General features: G+C 40.0%; 1 protein-coding gene across 6 annotated transcripts in view; it reads right to left on the bottom strand.

Moving 5' to 3' along the window:
• Positions 1-2,914: 2,914 nt before the first annotated feature.
• The window catches only part of SLC25A12 (solute carrier family 25 member 12), a 105,325-nt gene continuing 84,174 nt past the window's right edge, over positions 2,915-24,065 (bottom strand). For all 6 annotated transcript variants that reach the window (XM_070070693.2, XM_070070697.2, XM_070070698.2 and 3 more), the window contains 5 exons: positions 10,830-10,970; positions 8,054-8,192; positions 5,100-5,258; positions 4,883-4,973; positions 2,915-3,544 (listed from right to left, as the gene is read on the bottom strand). In XM_070070693.2, coding sequence (XP_069926794.1) covers positions 3,358-3,544; positions 4,883-4,973; positions 5,100-5,258; positions 8,054-8,192; positions 10,830-10,970 — 717 coding nt within the window. In that variant the 3' untranslated portion in view covers positions 2,915-3,357. The remainder of the gene's footprint in view (positions 3,545-4,882; positions 4,974-5,099; positions 5,259-8,053; positions 8,193-10,829; positions 10,971-24,065) is intronic.

The following is a 24,065-nucleotide window of genomic DNA, read 5'->3' as shown; positions in this document are numbered from 1 at the left end:
CAGCTCTCTGCTGTGGCCCGGCAGGGCAGTGGAGGATGGCCAAGGTCCTTGGGCGCCTGCACCCACATGGGAGACCACGAGGAAGCAAGCACCTGGCTCCTGGCTTCGGATTGGCGCAGTGCCGGCCGTAGCAGCCTTTTAGGGGGTGAACCAAAGGAAGGAAGACCTTTCTCTCTGTCTCTCTCTCTAACTCTGTTAAATTTAAAACACACACACACTCACAATGAGATATCATTACATACCTACCAGACTGATAGAAACTGAAAAGCCAACACATCCTGGGGGGATGTTAAGTCAGTGTAAGAATCTTTGTAGAACATTTTGACATGATCTAGTGAAGCTGAATATATAAATCCTTTGACTCTATGATTCCACTCTGATGCACTAACCTTTTAAAGATGCATACTCCAGAATATATGTTTAAAATATCCATAGCACTATTTGCAATATCTCCAAACTGGGAAAAAATCAAATGTTCATCAAGAATAAAATGGAAAATAAATAATATACAATAGAATCAACAAAGTATACCTACACATAATAATTGTATGGATAGATTTTACAAATAGAATGTCTAGCAAAAGAAGTTTCGAAAGTATACAATTTATTCTGATTCATATAATTTCAAAATCAGCAGCTAACTATAGTGTTTTTGGATTATAGAAATAGATATGCATTTATAGATAAATATATTTATTAAAAGTATAAAGAAAAGCAAATGAAGAGTAGGGATGGCATCAAAGTGTAGCAAGGGCATTGTGGGAAGACATATGGAAAACTTGTGGGGTGCTAAAAATGATCGAACTTGTGGGAACTGAAAATGATCTATATCTTGGCCAAGTGGCCTCACATGGATGTGTACTTTAAGATTATTTATCTAAAAATATTTGTGTGTGTGTGCCATGTGCATGTCTGTGTATACATGGAAACTTCCAAGGATTATTTCACAAAGTATGTGGAAAAATGGAATTAAAAGTTTATTTCAGGGCAAAAAATTTTGAAATTCATACATAATTTTCAAAGTATATGTTTTCTATGAGCTTTTTGAAGATTCCTTGTATATGTTTCATGTATATTCCATAATAAGAAAATGTACTAATGGCCAGTATATAAGAAATTCAACACCTCTAGTAGTTAGGAAAGGGAAAATTAAAATAATAGTGATCACCTGCCATGATTTGCCTAAAAATATAAAAGAATGATAATATCCATTTTTCCTTGGGTTGAAAAACAAATAGACATTCTCCTATGCTGACTGTAAGAAGGCAAATAAGTAAAGCATTTTTGAGGAACACTGTAGTAATAAGTATAAAAATTTAATACTCAGATCTTGTGACTTTCAATTCCAATTTTAAATACTATATCTATTCTAGTGAAACACTACTAGCACATACACTCAAAATATTCATTCAAAGATATTTACCGTCCACTACAGCACTGTTTGCAATAGTGAGAGGGAAAATGAGTAAGTGTCAAGGGAATATTAATGAAAAGTATCTTAACCCATACAATGAAATATTATGCAGCTATTAAAAAGAAGATAAATATTTATGATCCAACATGGAAAGATCCCAAAGACATATTGAGTGAACAACAGCAGTCACAGAATAACAAATACATAATATAATCATAGTTTTAAAAATATATACTCATATGTTTATATAGATTTATAAGAAAGAGACTATAAATTTATATTCTAACCTGTTAGCAGAGATAACCTCTGGGTAAGAAGTGGTAGAGGGCAAAAAAAAGAGTAAAGAGGGTATTTTCATATCTCTATACACATACATATTATATGAGCATTTTGTATTTTTAACAAGCAGTAACAGCAAACCAAGTGTATTGTTCCTTGTTCCATTCTAATGAGACCAATCTAACACACTTCGAAATAACTTGCTTTCAAGGTTAATTCCTTTGTACGTGGAGGGTCTTGAGAGAGCTTATAATTGTGGTTACAGGGCTGTCAGTCATCAGCTGATGAATGCTATGTAAGATACTAAGTGACTTGGTCCATCTCCAGGCTTGTCCCTTGAAAATATTTGCATACATTCTCATGTCCTGGCTCAATGGCAATAGCAATAATGTTTCCCCAAAGCACTTTGCTAAAGTAAATAAATTCTGATGGTACACATCAAATCACATCCATAGCAAAGTGTAGACATGGCTGTCAAGATGCATGTTTAGATCCAAATTACTAATAACACCCTTGGTGAGTGACTTTTGGAATAAGTAGTATGCATTTGGACTCTTAAGTAAGGACCTAGATCCCACTAAATAACCAGATAGCGGTTTTCTTCTCTTTCTTTTTCCTTCCCCTGACCACGCTAGCCCTTTCCCAACCAAACTGTCCATTTCTTATAAAGGTGGGAGACAGAACAAACCAAATCATGAGTTGCTTGAAACCAACAGTGAATCAGAACAAAAAACACTACCAGTATATTCACGAAGGAAAATCCAACCACATGGCATATATTTTGGTGTGCAGTTTATTTTTGTTTGGAATCATGTCCATATGAAGGAAAATTGCCAAAGTATCCTCTATTCTTTCGAAAGCTTGGCTTCTGCCTTGCAAAACTAAGCCAGTAATGCAGGAGACATCCCTATTTCCATATGCACACTGACAGGAGAGGAGCTGTCTAGGAAATGCTTTCTGACTGATGAACAGAGGAGGATCTACATACACGTTACAAATGGAAACACATCAGCACCCGCATAATCATTAGCCTGGTCCTCTGCTGTCCACTGGCATGCACGCATCATCTTTCCAAAGTATCACCTATTCAGCAGCATCAGCACTAGGTCTCGCTATGCCTTGTATCAGCAAATGCCTTCTTCTAGAATGGAAGACAAACTGGGAATTAAATACACCTGATATTGATGCTTTATTTTCATAAATCACCAATAAGAGAATGAATTTAATTTTAATACATTTATTCTCATGTGATTCTTAATAAAACACTTTCAAAACATTCTGTACATTTCAAGCCACTCAGAACTGCATTACATTTCTATAAATGTGATTTTTTGGGATGAGGTGCCAAGATGTCTCTGTACAAAGATGTACAATATGTACAGTCACTGTAAGTGCAAGCTGTGCAAAGCAGAGTCTAGAACACTAATTCATGCCAAGGCTTAGAAAAACATTCAACACATAAGACTAAAGCTTGAAACTGCGTTGTGGTTTTCTGCCCCTGGGCAATGGTTACTTTATAAACAAATATATGTATATGTCATATAGAAAGAGTAGTCTGACTGCTCAGCTCAGTCAGCACCATGCAGCTGACTGGATACATTACAGGGCTGCGCTCCTATGTCTCTCTTCAGGGCGCCATTTTGCCACACTCAATGGTCATCTCATCACTGAGCTGCCTTTGACTGAACCACAGCAACAGGAGACTTAAACTTGGGGAGATAAAGGCCAAACTTGTTTTCAATGCCAGCAAAAGTGGCTGTGGCGAGTCTGTATCCACCGATGTGATCAGGATTGGCAGGGGGAAGGTCTGCGATACGTGACTTAGGTGTTGGTTCCGAGCCAGAGGGTTTGCTGTTGACAGGAAAAAGTCAACAGTTAGTGTGCTTGAGACTGATGAGGTTGGTTTACAACTGAACGTTCTCAGTTTGACCCACGTGCCACAAAGAAGAATGTGTGTCTCAACCATTTCCATGTCATCTACACTGCATTAGGCGTGATTTATAGCTGCTCTGAAAATAACACATTCACATAATCTACTTAGATGAGAAATGGCCTCAATTTCAACGCTCCTATATCTACATAAGTAGATCCATAGAAATAATATCAGAAAAAAATATCCTTAGTATGAACAATCCTTGGGAAATCAGATTATGGATGATTTTTCTTTTATACTTTACTCTTTTCCAAACATTCTGCACTAAATATATATTGAGTTAATCATAAACATACATATTTTCAAACTTTCATATATTTTCATAAGTGTATACTTTCCTTTTAAATGTAGACTCTTATAGGTTACCACTCTAAAACTGTATAAAGAGAAATAGATTTAGCTCTTACAGAATGTAAAAGCACAGAAAAGCCTGATGCTTAACATCTCTCCACTGGAAGTGTAAGACTGATCTTACTCTCTTTGTCTAGGTCCCTTTACTCCTTGGTACAACAGCTAATTCCTTACCTGGCCTTTCAGCAGGAAAGGGGTACAAAGGTTACGAGGGAAGGGTTCTGAAATGCGATAGTTTTCTGCTTTAGCTGATAAACTTGCTTTGGGTATAACTTTCTCCACCCAGCAAAATCAACAAATAATCCCTCTTCTCCCCACCACATACTTCAAGTGCTAAGCTTCAGACAGAACAATGTTTTGGTCTATTCCCCTCTAATGGTTATCTCCATGGGACAAAACTTGTCTAAGAACCTACTGAGGTTTCCTGCAATAAGTTAGCTCTAAGAACAACTCTACCTATCTAACCATAAATTACTGTGAATAATGAAATATCAGAGTTGCAAAAGGGTTTGGGCCTTTCAAAGACAATTCACAAAAGTGTTACTAGTACACATTTACACTGCTTCTGGCAAAAAGGCTACATAATAAAATCCACATGATGAGGACCTAATTTCATGAAGCTCAGTATTTACTTACACTAAAAAAGACAATTTTTCCTGCAGTATTTTCATCCATTGCCTCTTTAAGATTTTCCCAAACAACTACTTAATACTATGTATGATTGGTCTTTGTTGAGGTCTTGTTCTCCTAATACTGAAGCTTCTTAAGCCTACTGTTTTAAATGCATTGGTCTTGAAGGGGTCTATCTTACTGGCTTTCTAAGAATTCTAAAAATGTTTTGATAGACCAAACATTTTGATGGTTTTGGTGATTTCTTTGTAGAAGAACTGAACAGCTGTACTTACAAGCCTCCAAAATCAATGTAAAACCACCGCTGGAGAAGTTCATAGGTGACCAAAGTAACACCAAACTGGGGAGAGGATCGAAACACTCGAGCTGAAAAAGAGGGGAGGGCATGGCACAGACTTAAAACCAGGGTGACCATGGCAAAGACAGGCACTGAGAAACAGGGGAGCAGGACACAAATGCTAGCCAGCCATTCCGCGTGGCCCCAGCCCCTACCTGCAGTCCCTTTCCAAAATGCCGAGGGCCCTTCTTCCCGGAGTATCTTCCTGAAACAGTCAATGACACCACTGTAGGTTGTCTGACCAGCGCGGGCAGCCACTTGCAGTCTTGTCTTGATGACATCCGCAGGGGTCACCAGAGAAGCAGCAGGCACCCCTTTCAGGAGAAAGCCACATTTAATTCATCCAAGTACTTTTAAAGGACAGAAAAACTACTAACATTGAACAACACAATCTGCAACTTTAACCACTTAAGGGGAACTCAGAGCCACTTAAACAGAAGTCTGGACACTAACAGAAAAAAAAAAAAAATCTAGAGGCCTGTTAGCTGCTTCAGATTGTTAGGGCCAAACTGCTTTAGTGTTTTTTTCTGAATTAAGACCATTACTCGTGCCGGCGCCGCGGCTCACTAGGCTAATCCTCTGCCTGCGGCACCGGCACACAGGGTTCTAGTCCTGGTCGGGGCGCCGGATTCTGTCCCGGTTGCCCCTCTTCCAGGCTAGCTCTCTGCTGTGGCCAGGGAGTGCAGTGGAGGATGGCCCAAGTGTTTTGGCCCTGTACCCCATGGGAGACCAGGAGAAGCACCTGGCTCCTGCCATCGGATCAGCGTGGTACGCCCGCTGCAGCGCACCAGCTGCGGCGGCCATTGGAGGGTGAACCAACGGCAAAGGAAGACCTTTCTCTCTCTCTCTCACTGTCCACTCTGCCTGTCAAAAAATAAAAAAATTTAAAAAAAAAGACCATTACTCTACACTGCTTGATACAAAAGACCTGTGAGAGGGAAAAAATGCAGCAATATTAATAGGACAATTTCCAAATGTTCCCTTTTGGTTTCCATTATTTTACCTCCTTTTTTGCTGTCCTAAGAAAGATTCAAGACTTTTCATGTATAATAAATAAGAGAATAATGTTAATTTAATGAGCTGCTAAATATATCTGACACCAAACTGGGTAAGTTGTACTGATTCTTGTCAGCCCTATTGTGAGAAGTGAGTATCAATACTCACAGCCATGCACCTGTTTGGAGGGCTAACTCAAGAGTGTGACTCATTTCACACACGCTTACATGACAGAAGTCATTACAACTGAAGCGAGAGGAGGCCAGGCAGCCAGGTAAGGAACTACAGGGGAGCTGCAGGATGGCCCTCCCATCTGTCCCCTTCCCATCCGTCCCAGAGCTGGAGTTCCCTGGGGTCAGGTGGAGACTGATCAGCAGTGGGACAGAGAAGATGGATTTTACAACCACACCTTTTACTTATAAGACAAAACAGGGAACTAAGGAGCACCATAACCTCCCTCGGTGGAAGAAATTCAATTTGGCTTTAATATCATTATATCATCACTAGGCAGATGGAGTTAGCGGGCCTTGTGGGGGGCTCTGTTAGATAGCAATGCAAATTCTGCACCCTCTTCAGATGAAACTAGGTAAATTGCCTGCCTTGGTAGGCAGGAGGCTGAATGTACTCAGTGCCTGCCAGCAAAGCTTTACTGGTAAAAATTAGAGAAATTCATCTCTCATTCTGAAAACTGACATCAAATGTCTGTGGGCGAGAAGTTGGTGCTGACTTGGAAAATATTTACTTGGTTCTGTCAACCAACAGCAAATGCTTGCCCATGATCAGACTGTCTTTCCTGGCTGCTCTTTGCTACTGACTGAAAAGCACAGGAGAAAGCCTATGGGGAAATGTTGGCCCCATTTAAATCCAGGAGACAGGTGAATACCAAAAAAGCAGCTGGACAAACTCATTCTCCTGGCTTTTGAACAGGCATCTGACTGAAATCACAAATGTCTGAAGACAAGGGACTTGCTGGATCCCAAGAGGGGCTCAAAGCTCCTACAGAAGTTTTTAAATCATCACAAGCCATTGCCTGTTACCACAGGCAAGAGCAACAACACGGTCCATCCCAACATTCTTGGAACCAAGGTCTTCCACCACACACCAAGCATATCACACTTTGGGACACACTCAGGCTGGCTGTTTAGCCAGGGACACCAGAAGAGAATGAGCCCAATAGTGACAGCCACACAGGTGGTCAAAGCCACACTGAGTTCTACAATGGCTTCTTGGTGGCTATATGGAGAGCAGATACACACCCTTTCCTTCTTCTATCATTTCTCTGTGTTGGTACCCCTTCTATTCCAAGTCAGCTCCTTCATCACTCAAGAGTAAGGCTACACCTGAGAGACCAGAAGGAAGCATCGTAGTACCCTCCTGCATTTGTTAGGCTCCTCTTTGAGATGGAATTCCTTTTATGCTTAATTAAGTATCTTAAAGTTTTCATCCATTCCAATGACATTTATTGAGCTCCTATTATTAGGGAAGGTGATCGTGGAAACTCCTGTCCACAAGAACCTCTCCGCTGACACACAGCACAGAACTTACACAAATAATCCTGAAGAAAAGGCAAAGTATTAAGGGTCAGAGTTCAGGGTGGTCTGTTAAGGGGTAACTGTTTTTCAGTTTAATGAAAGTGATGGCAGGAAGAACAGGAACAGCTTCATGAAGAAAACTCAATTTTGAGTCAAATCATGTAGATTCCTATATATAAAGTAAGGGCATGCTAGAGCTATGCATAGCTTGAGGTAGAACAAAACAACTGATTTGATGAAGAACTTTTTCACCTTAATGCTTAGCTTGGCTGCACCCAAGGTTTCAGGGGCACAGGAGGCTAAGAAACACATTAATGATGAAAGCCCAATTTAGATGGGCAGATCTAATTTGGCTCAGAGTTGCTAAGCTGCATTAAGCTGTTTATCCACATTATGCAAATGTAATTAACTCTCATCAGAATTATAGCACGTCCCACAAAGGAGAAAAAGCGATATTTAAATGAAGTCAGATACAAACAATAACCCTTCCAGAAATAAAAGGGAAAAGTATACAGAGATTCTGTATGGCTTAAAAAGGATGAGAAAAGGATTCTTTTGGTTCCAAACAATTCGGTAGTTACCTGCCATGGCTCCAGCTGCAAGGAGATTTAAGCCTCCCACATGTCCATTTTCATCAGCCAGAAGTAGTTTGCAATGAGCATAAACAGGGAAATAGATTGCAGAAAAGGGAATGTCTCGGAGGAAACACGCTTTGGCACCCTATCAAACAGGGAGGAAATAGTTTAAAACAGTGAGTAAACAAGGTCTGAATGCCTCCCCAGGACTGGAGGGCTATCAGTGACAAGGCTGAGGTGGCCCTCGACCAGCATTAGAAGGAATGTGGGCCGGTGCCGCGGCTCACTAGGCTAATCCTCTGCCTGCGGCACCGGCACACAGGGTTCTAGTCCTGGTCGGGGCGCCGGATTCTGTCCCGGTTGCCCCTCTTCCAGGCCAGCTCTCTGCTGTGGCCAGGGAGTGCAGTGGAGGATGGCCCAAGTCCTTGGGCCCTGCACGCCATGGGAGACCAGGATAAGTACCTGGCTCCTGCCATCGGATCAGCGTGGTGTGCCGGCTGCAGCGTGCCGGCCGCGGCGGCCATTGGAGGGTGAACCAATGGCAAAGAAAGACCTTTCTCTCTGTCTCTCTCTCATTGTCCACTCTGCCTGTTTAAAAAAAAAAAAAGGAATGTGGAAGGTAAATGGCGATGAGGGGAGTCTAGCACAGCACAGGGAACTACACATGGCTCAAAGCTGAAAAACAGGACTATTTTGATGAGTAGTAATTTTCTGGAATTTCTAGTATAGATTCAAATAAATTTATTAATTTATCTTTTCTTGTGGTAAGAACATATGTACTTAACCAATTTTTAAGTGTGTAGCATATTAACTTTAAGCACAGTGCTGCACAGCAGAGCTCCATAATTTAACACTGCATGATGAAACTTTATATCTACCGAACTATACATACATATATGTGTATATGTATTTTAAGGATAATAAAAATTCAGTTCTCAAATTTGAGGCTGACTGTTATTCATAGCTTTGGCAGCAGCTATGAATGGAAGGGTCTAGGCTTAGAATCCCAAGATTAATAGTTTAATTCTTAGGCAACTAGTAAAAATAGTTAGAAAAACTAACAAAGTGGGATGGGCATTGTGGCACAGCAAGTTAAGCTGCCACTTGGGATGTCCACATCCTGTATCCAGGGGCCTTGGATCAAACCCCGCCTCTGCTTCAATCTAGCTTCTTGATAATGTGCCTGGAAGGCAGCAGATGATGGCTCCAAGTAGTTGAGTTCCTGCTACCCACATGGGAGACTTGATTGGTGTTCCAGGCTACTGACTTCGGCCTGGCCCATCCCATTGTGGTGGAATGAACCAGTGGGTGAAAGGTCTCTCCCTCTCTGTCTCTGTCATTCTGCCCTTCAAATAAATAAATACTTAAAAAAAAAAAAACAAAAAAAAACTAACAATTTGCCAATTCATTTTACATCAGCTTATAGTCTTCACAGTGCCAGGTTAGAAGCTACTGGCAGTGCTGAAGGAAGATAACTATTATAGGGAAGAAAAAAAGAAACAGCAACTCTTTCCTCTTTATTTCCCATAACAGAGAATTGGGGGGATTCCAGACAAAACATCCTAGCAGAAGGTTTCCATGGGAGTAAAAAACACCCAAGAACAGCCTGTCCTGGTAATGAAGGTCACAACGAACACATCCCTCAGCTGTGTCAGTAACCCATGTAACTACCCAGGGCTTTACCTAGCTAGGCAAATTCTGCACCTTGGCACTTGTTTCCCTATTGGCTGTTTTGAAAAGACAATCTCAAACTTTTTTTTTTTTTTTTACTCTAAGGAGTCGCTAAAGGATAATACAGAGAGAAACAATATTCATAAATCCAGCTCTCCATGGGAATACCAAAAAGGATGGAAATTAGGGGTGGGCCAGGAAAGCAAAAGTGTGTACAAAATTCTCAGATTGTCTCAAGGTCTCCAGAGAGCCCTGTAGCTGTGTGATTCTAATCTAGAGAATTTCTAATTTCTAATTTGCAGCCACAAAAACAAATTTACACATTTCTGCATGATGGATCTATAAATAAATCAGATGCTGTGGAAACACAGTTGCCCACAGCGGCGAAATTTACCCATTCTCTCTTATACCAGGGGAAGGAATGGGAAGAAATACTCTTCCTTGTTTAAGAAAAATAATAGCTTCTGCTCCATTACATCTGATCTGTAATGATGGGAGTAAGTATACCTGCAGAGAAGAAATCTGGTGACTGGCATTTTGCTAAAGTACAGTATGCTATGTTGTTGTTGTTGTTGTTTTTAATGGAATTCATTATTGACAAATCCTACCACTTAACTTCTTAAAGACCTGAATCCTACCAAACTCTACTACTGTTTTACTGTGGTCAAATTATTAAGACAAAGAGAAGCTCCTACTGTGAAGATAACAATAGCAGAAATAACTCAGACTCAAAATAAACATAAAAGTATTTTGAAGTCCTTAACTGGTTCAAAGAGAACACCAGCGAAACTTCTCCCAAAGCCCCATCAAATGAAAGGCTGTGAGCCTGCAGCCAGCAGGTCTGCAGTGCTGGCCTCCCTGCTGGCAGCTTCATAAAAGCCTGAAGATGGCCACAGGAGAGCATCCTTGTGTATCCCACTGCCTCTAATAGAAGAGTCTCGATTTGTTCTTTTTGTTTGATTTTTCTACTCCACAAACTACCCTGCTGGACAAGATTGCTTTTCAACCTGGGGATGGGGCGTGAGGCGGGGAGGCTGATCTCTGCATTCTTTCACATTTATATTGAGTACATTACAACCCAGCTACTACCATACCTGAGGTATCTACCCACCTTATACAGACCAAAAAGTCCCAAGTCCCGGAGTACATTCAAGGCACTGACTCTGGGTCCCGTGGTGATCTCTCCGGCTACCTGCAGGCGAATCTTCACTATCTCCAGTGGGTTAGTAAAGATGACCTGAGAGCCTCCAGCCTGCAAGCAAGGGAGAAGAGACAGAGGTAATTCCCACATCCGAGATGGACTGCCCATGTAAATAAGCAAAAAGAAAAGCCTCCGCAGTTTACTACCTTTCATATTTTTAAAAGAGATTTTATTTATTTATTTGAGAGGCAGAATTATAGACAGAGGGAGAGACAGAGAGAAAGGTCTTCCATTGGCTGGTTCACTCCTAAATGGCTGCAATGGCCAGAGCTGGGCCAATTCAAAGCCAGGAGCTTCTTCTGGGTCTCCCATGTGGGTGCAGGGGCCCAAGTACTCGGGTCATCTTCCACTGCTTTCCCAGACCATTAGCAGAGAGTTGGATCAGAAGTGGAACAACTGGGATTTGAACCGGTGCCCATATGGGATGCCAACGACACAGGCAGAGGCTTAGCCTACTATGCCACAGTGCCAGCACCTAGTTTACTACCTTTTTACCTCTCTCTTTTTCTTGGGATGAGAGTGGGATGGGTTTGGCTGATGATGGGACATTCAAGGTGCTGGCCCCAAACTCTGTCTCAGGCCAGTCTACCTCTGGGTTTGTTTCTATTTGAAATGTCAAGATTGGTTATCAGACCAGTCTTTCCAGGACCACACCAGCCACGTTCAAAACAGCAAAAGTAAGAAACCCATTTGGCAAGCAAAAGTGAAGCCAGATGTGGCAGTGGGGTACTCCGCAATGAAAGGAAAGAGATGGTAACAGATTGGTATCTTTTACACACTGGAGCTCAAATTCAGATCCTCAACTATTTTTTCACTCTCTTGTTGCCTTGGATTGTAGAGCAATTAACATTACACAGACCCCATAAGGGTGCCTTACGGCAGACTCCTCAGGTTCAGATTCTGTGCAAAACTCTGAGACAGGGCCATAGCCACAATCATATAAAAGGAGAGCATTTAGAAAGACAAATTTCAGTATCATTTCAAGATAAAACCAGAAAACTCTTCAAGGCAGAGCTGAGAAATGGAACATCTAGTTACTAAGAGTATAGCACCCTTAGATCAAAGCCACTGTCTAGCGGTGAGTGACAGAGATTTAAATTTGGATAATGAGAGTGTATCTGCATCTGAAATCTGTTAACAGATTAGTAGAGGGGAAAAAAAAGAATGTTTAACAAAACCACTACCAACTCCTTTCCTTGGTTTTTGGAAGAAAGGAAAAAAAATATGTATGTAACCATGAATATAAAAATAAAGTACATAAAAATATCTTTTCCTTCCATGAAGTGAAAAAAATTCATTTGTACATCTTAATCTCTTTTGATTTTTTTTTTACTTTTTAAAAAATTTTATTTAAGTTATACAAGTTTCATGTATTTCATATATGCAGATTTAGGAACATAATGATACTTCCCACCCCATCCTCCCTCCCTACATCTTCATCTTAAACTGTAGTTGTTTACATGAACCATAACCATGTTGATATTATCATATTATAAAATAATTGCAATGCACATCACATGTGATATGAAATATGTGCCTCGTTCGAGCCTCCAACTCCTCCACATATGTAGGAGAGACTACAAGCCAGACTCAAGACAACCCGTGTGCAGCTGCAGTGCTGTTACCTTCATTCACTCACATTCCTGCTCATTTATCTAAAACCCACGGCCCCTCCAGATCCCCCTCCTGAGGGGCAGCGATACGGCTCAGCCCATTTTCCTAACTGCCCTTGGGCTGTAAACTCCCCAGCTACTCCTGTTCCAATCCTGACCCCTGACTCCTTTCAACGTCCGTCCGCACTTGCCAACACTGACACTGGATTCCTTTCCTCCTCAAGGGCAGCTTTATTGTTCTGGAGTCCCCGGGGCCCTAATCCCCTTTTTGTCCACCTAGCAGGGAGGTGCAGCAATTTGCCTTCTCTCCCTCTTGGTTTCCTATGACTCCCCAACTCGACACAATCCAGACCACTGACACACAGGTCCCCCAACGACTTACTGACCCAATTTTACATGTTGATTTGCCTGTATTTCTCTCTTTTAATCTATTGCACTGCAGGCAGAAGGAAGCATTTCAATGTTTCAATCTAAGCAAACAATACTTTCAAAAGGATTGCTGGGTGAAAAATTATGTTAAAATGATAATCCAAGTAATTGCTCCTGTAGCTAAAGACCAAACCAATTCAAAAAAGTTTACTACTTCCCTAAAATCTCTTGTTTAAATAATGATTGCAAAGACTATCTTTGAGAAAATACGCTTTATATTCTAAGCTAAAGCAGATTTAAAAAAAAAAAAAAAAGGAAGAAGAATAGCACTGCAAATTTTGATTATAATCCTCCAAACTTGCTACACCAGATACTGTCAGCCCCTGGGTGCCAAGTGTTAAATGCGGACATTACGTTTAAATAAATACAAAGTTCTTTCATGTTTTTAATCATTAGTGAATGGTAACACCCTACAGAGCAGGAATACGCCAAACTGCATACCCCTAGCATACCCCACAGTTCCCTCTTCCCCTGCCATCTCTCATGGAAATAATTGCCAGTTTATTGTGATCTGTGCTTCTTTAACATTTCTCCAATTTTCTTAATGAGTATACAAGGAACAAGTTTTCTACTATAAAGGTACAATTAAGAAAAGGAAATGACTACATTTTAAAACATCTACATACTGACTGTTATATGCTTTGAAGATTAGTTACCTAGCACACACACTAAATCCCAACAATGTATTGGACGTAAATATAAACTAAAGTGCTGTGCATTTATAAATTACATAATCTGACAAGTGAGCATGCAAATCATTAAACAATGACATTAGAGCAAGGCATACATGTATCCGTTTCACACCTACATACTCTACTGTGTTCAAGAGGGAAACTTCTAATAATTATATAGTTTGTATGTGCTTTAAAAATTAGTATATAGGGGCCGACACTGTGGCACAATGGGTTAACGCCCTGGCCTGAAGCATGGGCATCCCACATGGGCACCGGTTCGAGACCCGGCTGCTCCACTTCTGATCCAGCTCTCTGCTATAGCCTGGGAAAGCAGTGGAAGATGGCCCGGGTCCTTGGGCCCCTGCAACTGTGTGAGAGACCCAGAAGAAGTTCCTGGCTCCTGGCTTCAGATCGGCGCAGCTCTGGCCATGGCGGCCATTGCGGCCAATTGGGGAGTGAACCAGCAGATGGAAGACCTCTCTCTCTCTCTCTCTGCCTCTCATCTTTCTGTGACTTTCAAATAAATAAATGTATCTTTAAAAAAATTAGTATATAATCGTAAAACCTTATGATGGGCCTAGGAACATGTAGGCAAATACTATCCAAAAATTATTTGAAATACTATCCTTTATCTTATCTTTAGAAAAGATAAAGGTTGCTAGTTAATTTGTCTCAAACTTTGGGTGTTTATAACAGAGAAAAACACTTCATTAAATATTAAATACTAATATTAAATATTAAAATACTTTATTAAATATTGAGGTTAACCACTACCTACCCCATACACATTGGGCTGGTGTCAAGAGGAGGAGGGATACTATCTGAAATTAGTTCAGTTACACTGCTAAGAAATCTAGCAGCCTAGAAAGGAGGATTATGATGTTACCACACTCTGTGCCTGAGTGTCTCCCTTCTGAAAAACAATCACAGGGAAATGCCCAAGAAGAGAACAGTTAAGCAGCAACAATTGTATGCTTTTAATCAAGTAGTATGAGTAGGCAATAAAGTTATTCCAAAGGATATAAACAAAACATAAAATATAAATATTCATTGCATATTTAATCACAATATGTCAAAATTTACCCAAGTTTATCAAAATGGTTTAAAGATTAAAACATTGATTTTTCTCCTGTAAAGAGAAACTTGAGTAGCTGGGGAAAAGAACTTTCATAGTATACCTCAGGCACTTTTTTAAACGCACAGTCTTATCAATGTAGTACTACTCACCAACAAGAAATGAGAAGTAGAACAGGTCTAAGAAACAATGGCTTCCCTGTAGACCAGGTTCTCTCTCACACATTTTCTCCTGGGGTAAATTTGGTAATTTATAGACTTTAAACACATTTTCTAACTAGTTGGCACTAGGTTATCTGCTGATCTAAAACTTTAAAAAAGCTTAACTACCTACATATGAGGGTAGTTAATAAAGTGCATGGAAAAATAGAATCAAAAGATGTCTATTTTGGTTCCAAAAAAATCTTTTTTTTTTCATAGTTGGAGAAAACATTTTATTGTAATAAAATACATCACTGAACACTGGATATTTTAATTGCACATTTTAGTGGCATTAAATATTTTTGCATTACACAGCAACCATCATATTCCATCTACAGAATTTTTTTAATTATCCACAAGTAAAACTTTGAATGCATTAAAAGCTAATTCCATGTTTCCCTCCATTACAGACCCTGTGATCACTTCTCTACTCTCTTTCTTGAATGTATCTACTCTAGAAACTCTAAGTGGAGTCATACAATAATTGTACCTTACTACCAGTCACTTCTAGTAGTATTATATCTTCAAGTTTCATCCCTTGTTCTGGTATATGTAAAACTTATAAGATAATTCTTCAATTCCAAGTATATTTCATTGTATGTTGCTCTCATTTGAACATAACTTTGGTGTTAATCCCCCCGTGTGAGGCATTAAGGCGGGAAAATTAATCTGAGTGTGGTGTTTAGAGGTGGGACTTTTGGGATGGGATTAGGATTAGAGGAGATCATCATTATCTTTTTATGGAAAGTTGGGTTGCTTCTATCTTTGGTTATTGTGAATAATGTTGATTTGAGCGTGTGTGCACAAATATCTGTTCTTTTTAAAATCTTATTTAAGGTATACAAATTTCATGTATTTCATATACACAGATTCAGGAAAATAGTGATGCTGCCACCTTACCAAAAAAATTTTGAGATCCATGCCTATCTTCTTCATAACACACATCTTTCCTGAACTTTTGTTAAGACCTCTCATATGTGTAAACATGTTTAAAAACTAATCAAATACAGCTAGATCTGAAATAACAGATACTAAGATACATAAAACCTTAAATTAAGCCACAATGATGCACAGCTACAAACATCTAAAAAGACACTGCCTAACTTGACATCTTGTGACTTCTGCTGCTGATGCTTACATCTGATAACATGCCATTGCAGACCATACCACTGGTAAATATTTTCATTTATCAAGCCACCAAAATTAGCTTCTAACCCATCCAACTGATAAATTTCCCTATCAAATATGCTACTTATTTTTTTAAGAGAGACATAAGTACTAATATTAACACAGATAAATGCTTTTATTTCTTAGAATTAAGTTCTCATTTCTTGGTTCTAGAACTAGATTAAAAAGATACATACAAGGCAATAGATCTCAGGTTGAATGAGGGTTCCGCACACATAACAGAAATGGAAAGACATAAAAATTTCCATTTAATCTTACATAATTTATGTTTAATGAAAAACTAACCAACTAAAGCAAATGTCAGTAGAGAAAGAATGTACTACTAAGATGTCAACACACCCCCAAATGCCAGAGGCTGAGCAGTTGTATATAGGATTAGGACTGTTCAACCTTCTGCCCTCACAATCCCACCCCAAGGGCAAGGCCCAGAAAGACTTGGGGATGGGTCCTGCTTGTTGTAAGTCCATTGTTTATTTCTTTGATCTGTTTTCTCCTATAGTTTGGAACTATTTCTCTCCAGCCACAAAATGTGCAATATGAGCAACTCATTATAAAATCTTCCCTTACAGAGATTGATAAAAATCTTAACCTCAATTTGTTAAAGGCTCACCAGCAGATGTGTAAAATATGTGAATTTGAAATAACTAAACAAACTAATGAAAGTCACAGAATTATTTGTCATCAGGACTGCCTCAAAGGAGTAGGAACAATGACTCTTACACACCACCCCTCAAACACTTTTAGCTACTTTCATAAAGCAATGGGAAATGCAGTGGTTCTTTCTAAAACAGTCTAGGACAGTAATAGTTTAAAAGTAATGAACTGCACTACACTCATCATGGAGGGTAGCGATGCTATAGAACAATATATACTCCTAAACAGGGAGAGGGATGGTACTGTCTGAATGCTGATGTTCCCTCAAAATTCACAAGTTAGAACTTAATACCCAATTATGACAGTATTAAAGAGTGGTGCTTTGAGGGGAGGTGATAAGGATTCCGCTCTCTCAAATAGCATTAATGTCTTTACAAAAGAGGCTGAAGGAGCTGCCTTGTCCACATAAGGCATAGCAGCAAGACATCATGTTGGAAGCAAAGAAAAAGTCCTTACTAGATGTGAGTCTGCTAGTGCTGGCTGTTGTAATCATTCAGGGAACGAACCAGCAGATGGAAGATCTCTCTCTCTCTGTAACTTTCAAATAAATAAATAATCTTTTTAAAAATAAATTAAAAAATTGATGCAAAACAAGGAGTACTCTCTGAAAATATTATGTTAAGCTGAAGTCAGCCAGAAAAGAATGCATTTTGTATATTCTATATGAAATCTAAGAACAAACACAACTTTTGACAAAATCAGAAACATGACTGCCTAGGGGAAGGGTTAACTGTAAAAGAAGCAGGAATGACTTTTCTGGGGTGAAATGATCTTTATCTGATCTTGAGTGGTATGATAGTTGTAAAAACCCACTGAGCAGAACACCTAAAATCTGTTCCTTTCCTTAATGTTAATGATACCCACATGAAAAACCAAATACATATATATACTCATGTAATTTTGAACAGAAAAAAAGGAAGGCAAGAAGAGAGAGGAGAGAAAAGGGAGGGAAGGAGGGAGGGGGGAGAGAGAGGAAGAGAGAGAGGAAGATAGAGAGAGGGGGAGGGAGAAAGCAAAAGCATTACAGAGTGAAAAGGGATCATCCAGATTTACTGTGATGCAGGGAGAGGCCTTGACTTGATTCCTCAGAAGACAAGGAGTTAGTCCTAAAAATCATCAACTCAGGTTCACATGAAAATTCCAGCATACATTAGCTGTGTGATTTGGAGTGAACTAGCTTTTCTGAGCTTCTGTTTCTGATCTACCTTTTCCAAAGGGGGTGACTATAATGCATAATGAAGCATTCTGAAAACTCATAAAGGTGTTAATCTTTCCTACAACAGATATTATAACAAAACATTCAATTATATTTTTGTCTTATATGGACATACAACATACATGTTTATGATTTTATATATATATTTTTGAAGTTCCCTCATATATATTCAGGGGGACTGGAATTAAAATATGTTTATTTTGGTGCTAAAAACTTCTAAAAATCCATTCATGAGGAAGGTTTTTCAAAAGTTTGTGGAAACATAAATATTGAAAAAACTATACATGGATTTCAAAATTATTTTTTTAAAAGATTTTATTTTATTTATTTGAAAGACAGAGTTGCAGAGAGAGGCAGAGACAGAGAGAGAGAGGTCTTCCATCCACTGGTTCACTCCCTAGATGGCTACAACGGCCAGAGCTGCACCGATCTGAAGCCAGGAGCCAGGAGCTTCCTCTGGGTCTCCCACACAGGTGCAGGGGCCCAAGGAGTTGGGCCATCTTCCACTGCTTTCCCAGGCCATAGCAGAGAGGTGGATAGGAAGAGGAGCAGCTGGGACTAGAACTGGCGCCCACATGGGATGCCCACACTTCTGGCCAGGGCATTAACCCACTGTGCCTCAGCACCGGCCCTTCAAAATTCTTTTGCACCAAAGAAACAAAACAGCCTTTAATTCATTTTCCCATAAACTTTCATTGTTTTTCTTTTTTTAATTTGAGAGGCAGAGAGATGGACAGAATGACAGGGAGCTCCCATCCCATGGTTTATTCCTCAAATGGCTGCAAGCCAGGGCTGGGTCGAGCTAAAGTCAGGAGTCTGGAACTTAATCCAGGTTTCCCATGTGGATGGCAGGGATACCACTACTTGAACCATCACCTGCTACCTTCCAGGATCTACAATGGTAGGAAGATGGAATCAGAAGAGGAGCCAGGACTTGAACCAAGGCACTCCAATATTGGATGAGAGTATCTCAAGCAGAGGCTCAGCACCAGGCCTAATGCCCACTCCCACATTGCAGTTTTAATTCACATTTCCTTAATGACTAATGATGTTGAACACCTTTTCATGTGTTTGCAAACATGTGTATTTCTTCAAATCTTTTACCTATTTTGTAACTGGTGCTTGTCTTTTTATTATTTAGTTCTAAGTGTTCCTTACAGATGCTGGATATAAGTCCTACATCAGATTTGCGATTCTTTCTCCCAGTCTGTCTTCCTAATGGTGTCTTCTGAAGCATAAAAGTTTCAAATTTTTATTAAGTTCAATCTATCAATTTTCCTCTTGGGCATCACGCTTTTTATGTCACCTCAAAACCTCTCTGCTTACACTAAGGTCATAAAGATTTTCTCCTGCGTTTCTTGGAAAATTTTTATATTTTATATTTTAGCTCTTACATTTAGGGCTTTTTTTTAAGATTTATTTTATTTATTTGAAAGCCACAGTCCCATAGAGAGAGAGAAGAGACAGAGAGATCCTCCACCTGCTGGTTCCCTCCCCCAAATGACCACAACAGCCAGAGCTGGGCCAGGCCGAAGTCAGGAGCCAGGAGCTTCTTGTGGGTCTCCCACATGAGCAGCAGGGGCCCAAGGGTTTGGGTCATCTTCCACTGCTTTGCCAGGCACATCAGCCAGTAGCTAGATCTGAAGTGGAACAGCCGGGTCTGAAATCAATGCCTATAAAGGATGCTGACATTGTAGGTAGTTGTTTAACCTGTGCCACAATGCTGTCCCCTTACATTTAGGTTTTATGACCTACTTTGAATTAATTTTTGTATATGGTATTAAGTAAGGGGCTAAACTCACCTTTTGCATATGGCTTTTCAAAGGTTTCAGTACTATTTCTATTTTTAAATTTATTTTATTTGAGAGGGAGGGAGAGAGGAAGCCAGAATCAGGAGGCTAAACCAGAACTTGAACTCAGGCACTGCAATATGGAATGTGAGCACCCCAAGTGGCATCTTAACCTTTGAGGCAAATGCCCAGCCCCATCTTTCCATTAAAATTTTTGAAGAACTCATGTGTGTATATGTGTGTGTGTATATGAGTGTTTGTGTGCATGAGTGCATGGCTGTGCTTATATACAGAGAGAAAAGAAAGGGAAACTTTCTAATAGAAAAACAAAAATGTATGGCCTGGTAAGATTAGTTTTCATATGAAACAATGGAAAAAATTATTTGAAACCTATTATATCAACTAAAGTACAACAATCAGCATTCATAACAGACATCTACTGAGTAACTATATATACACACTTATATTCTTTTTTTTTTTTTCTTTTGACAGGCAGAGTGGACAGTGAGAGAGAGAGACAGAGAAAGGTCTTCCTTTTTCCGTTGGTTCACCCCTCACTGGCTGCTGCGGCTGGCGTGCTGCGGCCGGCGCACCACGCTGATCTGAAGCCAGGAGCCAGGTGCTTTTCCTGGTCTCCCATGCGGGTGCAGGGCCCGAGGACTTGGGCCATCCTCCACTGCCTTCCCAAGCCACAGCAGAGAGCTGGACTAGAAGAGGAGCAACTGGGACAGAATCCAGTGCCCCGACCGAGACCCAGGGTGCTGGTGCTGCAGGTGGAGGATTAGCTTATTGAGCCGCGGCACCAGCCCATATATTCTTTTTAAAAAAGATTTATTTATTTATTTGAAAGGCAGAAATAGAGAGAGAGAGAGAGAGAGGGAAGGAGAGAGAGAGATATATCTTCCATTCACTGGTGCACTCCCCAAGTGGCCGCAATGGCCAGGCCTAAACCAGGAGCCAGGACTTCCTCTGGGTCTCCCTTGTGAGTGCACAGGACCAAATACTTGGGCCATCTTCTGCTGCTTTCCCAGAAGTATTAGCAGGGGGCTAGATCAGAAGTGGAGCAGCCGGGACTCAAACCTGCACCCATATGGGATGCTGGCACTGCAGGCAGAGGGTTAACCTTTTATGCCACAATGCCGTTCCCCCAACCCCCACGCCCCACGCCCCACATATATTCTTATCCCATCTCCATCAAAAGAAGGGTCAAGCCATTAGTAACCTGAAGTTCAACTTACAATTAATACAGTAACAGTAACAATAACTTGGACTGGCACATTTGATTTACCATGAATGCTGCAGCAGTCTTTTTTGAGAAGGTTTTGATATAAACATTTTTAAAATCTTTGGTTAACATTCACAATGAAGATTTAAAATCTGAAAAGGGTGGGGAAGCATTTGGCACAGTGGTTAAGACACCGCTCGGTGTGCCCGCATCCCATTATCAGAATGCCTGGGTTCCACTCCTGGCTCTGGCTTCTGCTTCCTGCTTCCGGCTAGTGTGTATACCCTGGAAGGCATTAGGTAACAGCTCAAATAGTTGTGTTCCTGCCAGTCACATGCGGGACAGGGACTGGATTTCTGCTTTCTGGCTTCAACCTGACTCAAATTTAGGGAATGAACCAGGGAAGAGAGAGCTTTATCTGTTTGACTTTGTCTTTCTCTGACTTTCAAATAAACCAAATAAATTAAATTTTAAAAATGCACAATCTAGACCTGACATTGTAGTATAGTAGGTAAAGCTGCCACCCGCAGCAATGGCATCCCATTTGGGCGCCAAGTGAGTCTCAGTTGCTCCACTTTCCAACCAGCTCCCTGTTAATGGCTTGGGAGAAGCAGCAGCAGATGGCCCAAGTGTTTAGACTCCTGCCACCCAAGTGGGAGACCCAGATGAAGCTCTTGACCCCTGGCTTCGGCCAGGCATAGCCCTGACCATTTTGGTCACTTGGGGAGTGACCCAGTACATGGAAGATTTTCTCTCTCTCACTCACTCACTCTTGCTCTCTGTCTGTAACTCTTTCAAATAAATGAATAAATTCTTGAAAAATACATAAAAATTAACGTGTACAATCTGTTTATACTTCTATGCCCAAAGATTATATTCTAGTTCTAAGATGAGATATTCCACTGTGACTTCCTCTTTCCCTTTGAAAGTGATAATTGCTTACATTTCCAATCAGAAAGTCAGAGTCAACAAAACCCCGATGTGGTTTGAAAAACAGTGAGAGAGAGTGTTTGTATTGTATGCAAGCATAAAAGCATGTACACTTGTGCATTATATGAAAACTTTGGAAGGAAATATACCAAAATGTTAGCAATGAAAAAATAAGACTTTCATTTGGTAATATCTCTGCTCAAGGCAAAAGGCAAAAAAATAAATAAATAAGGTTCAAAATTGGCATGAACGAGAAAAGATCAAAAGCTAAGAGACAAGGCTATAAAACTCTTAAAAGAAAACAAAGGCATCAAATCTTCACATTCTTGGATTAGGCAAGGATTTCTTAGATATGATACCATAAACACAAAAAGAAAAGAAAAAAGAAACTGAACTTTATTAAATTAGATGTTCATTTCTTCAAAAGATATCAAGAAATTGCAAAATATCTGCATATATCCTGATGCACACTCAGAATATGAAAAGGATTCTTATAACTCAATAGTAAAAGAACAAACAACCCAATTTAAAAATGGGTGGATTCTGAAGATATAAATTTTTTCAAAAAAGATATATACAAACAGCTAATACATATATGCAGAGACACTCAACACTGCTAGTCATTAGCCCCCAATAAGACACCACTTCATACGCACTAGGATTGCTATCATAAAGAGATAGACAATAGCAAGTGTTACCAAAAATGTGGAGAAATCAGGACCCTCATATATTGCTAAAAGGATGTAAAAGGAAGCAGCAATTTTGGGAACCAGTGTGGCAGTTCCTCAAAATGCAGAGTTTCTACACTGACTTGCCAATTCTGCTCATTTCAAGAGAAATAAAAATGTATATCCATGTAAAACCTTATACACCAATATTCATGGCAGCATTATTTATAACAGCTAAAAGGTGGAACAACCCAAATGTTCATCAATTGATATACCCTGCATTCAGCAATGAAAAGGAATGAAGTATTGATATATGCTACAACATGCATGGAACTTGAAAACATGCTAAGCAAAAACAGCCAGGCACAAAAGAGTTTGAGGGTGAAGTGGGAAGACTGGGGAGTGATAGCTGAAGGGTACCAGGTTTCTTTCTGTAGTGATAAAATGTTCTAAAATTTATCATGGTGATGGTTGTACAACTTTGTGAATATTCTAAAAACCACTGAATTATACACATTAAATGGGGAAAATGTATGATATATGAATTATATTCTCAATAAAGCTATAATTTTTAAAGTTTATCAGACACATAGCAGTTATCCCATGAATAACAAAACAAATAAATGAAAGGATGAATGGTAACATATACCAGATATGAAAGAATTCAGTTTTAGAGATAAAGGTGGTTTGAATCTCAACTTTGCCAATTATTAAGTTCTGGATTTCACTGATGTTTTAGTTTCTTCAACTCTAGTTGGGAATAATAATGAGATAATCCCTATAAATGCCCTGCCTGGTAGGAAAAGCCCTTATTGCTCATTAGCAACCTAGAAGATTAGAATACATTAAAAGCAAAATCATGGTCAATGACAGTATATTTTAGTTAGGTTGGGTGGCAGGTACATGGATGCTCATTTTTTAATCAATATTTCTTTTTTAACAGGCAGAGTTAGACAGAGAGAGACAGAGACAGAGAGAAAGGTCTTCCTTCCATTGGTTCACCCCCCAGATGGCCACTACGGCTGATGCGCTGCGCTGACCCAAAGCCAGGAGCCAGGTGCTTCCTCCTGGTCTCTCATGCAGGTGCAGGGCCCAAGGACTTGGGCCATCCTCCACTGCACTCCCGGGCCACAGCAGAGAGCTGGACTGGAAGAGGAGCAACGGGGACAGAACCCGGCACCCCAACCGGGACTAGAACCCGGTGTGCTGGCGCCGCAGGTGGAGGATTAGCCTAATAAGCCACAGCGCCGGCCTAATCAATATTCTTTACATCTATACAATGTGTATCACTTTGCATATATCAAACATATATTTTTATACATATTATGTATGTATAAAAATAGACTATAAAATAAACAAGCAACAAAAATATGTAATGGCTGAGAACCAGAGATTTTTACTTCCTGGTCACTTCATGATATAGTCAATACACACCACCTTCCCCAAATGGCAGTAGAATTTCCATCCATTCTACAGGAACTCAA

This window comes from Oryctolagus cuniculus, chromosome 3, assembly GCF_051225735.1.
Source record: "Oryctolagus cuniculus isolate XC-2025 breed Fujian yellow rabbit chromosome 3, ASM5122573v1, whole genome shotgun sequence".
Lineage (NCBI taxonomy): Eukaryota > Metazoa > Chordata > Mammalia > Lagomorpha > Leporidae > Oryctolagus > Oryctolagus cuniculus.
The sequence above is the reverse complement of the archived record's forward strand: the minus strand, read 5'-3'. Positions and strand labels throughout refer to the sequence as shown.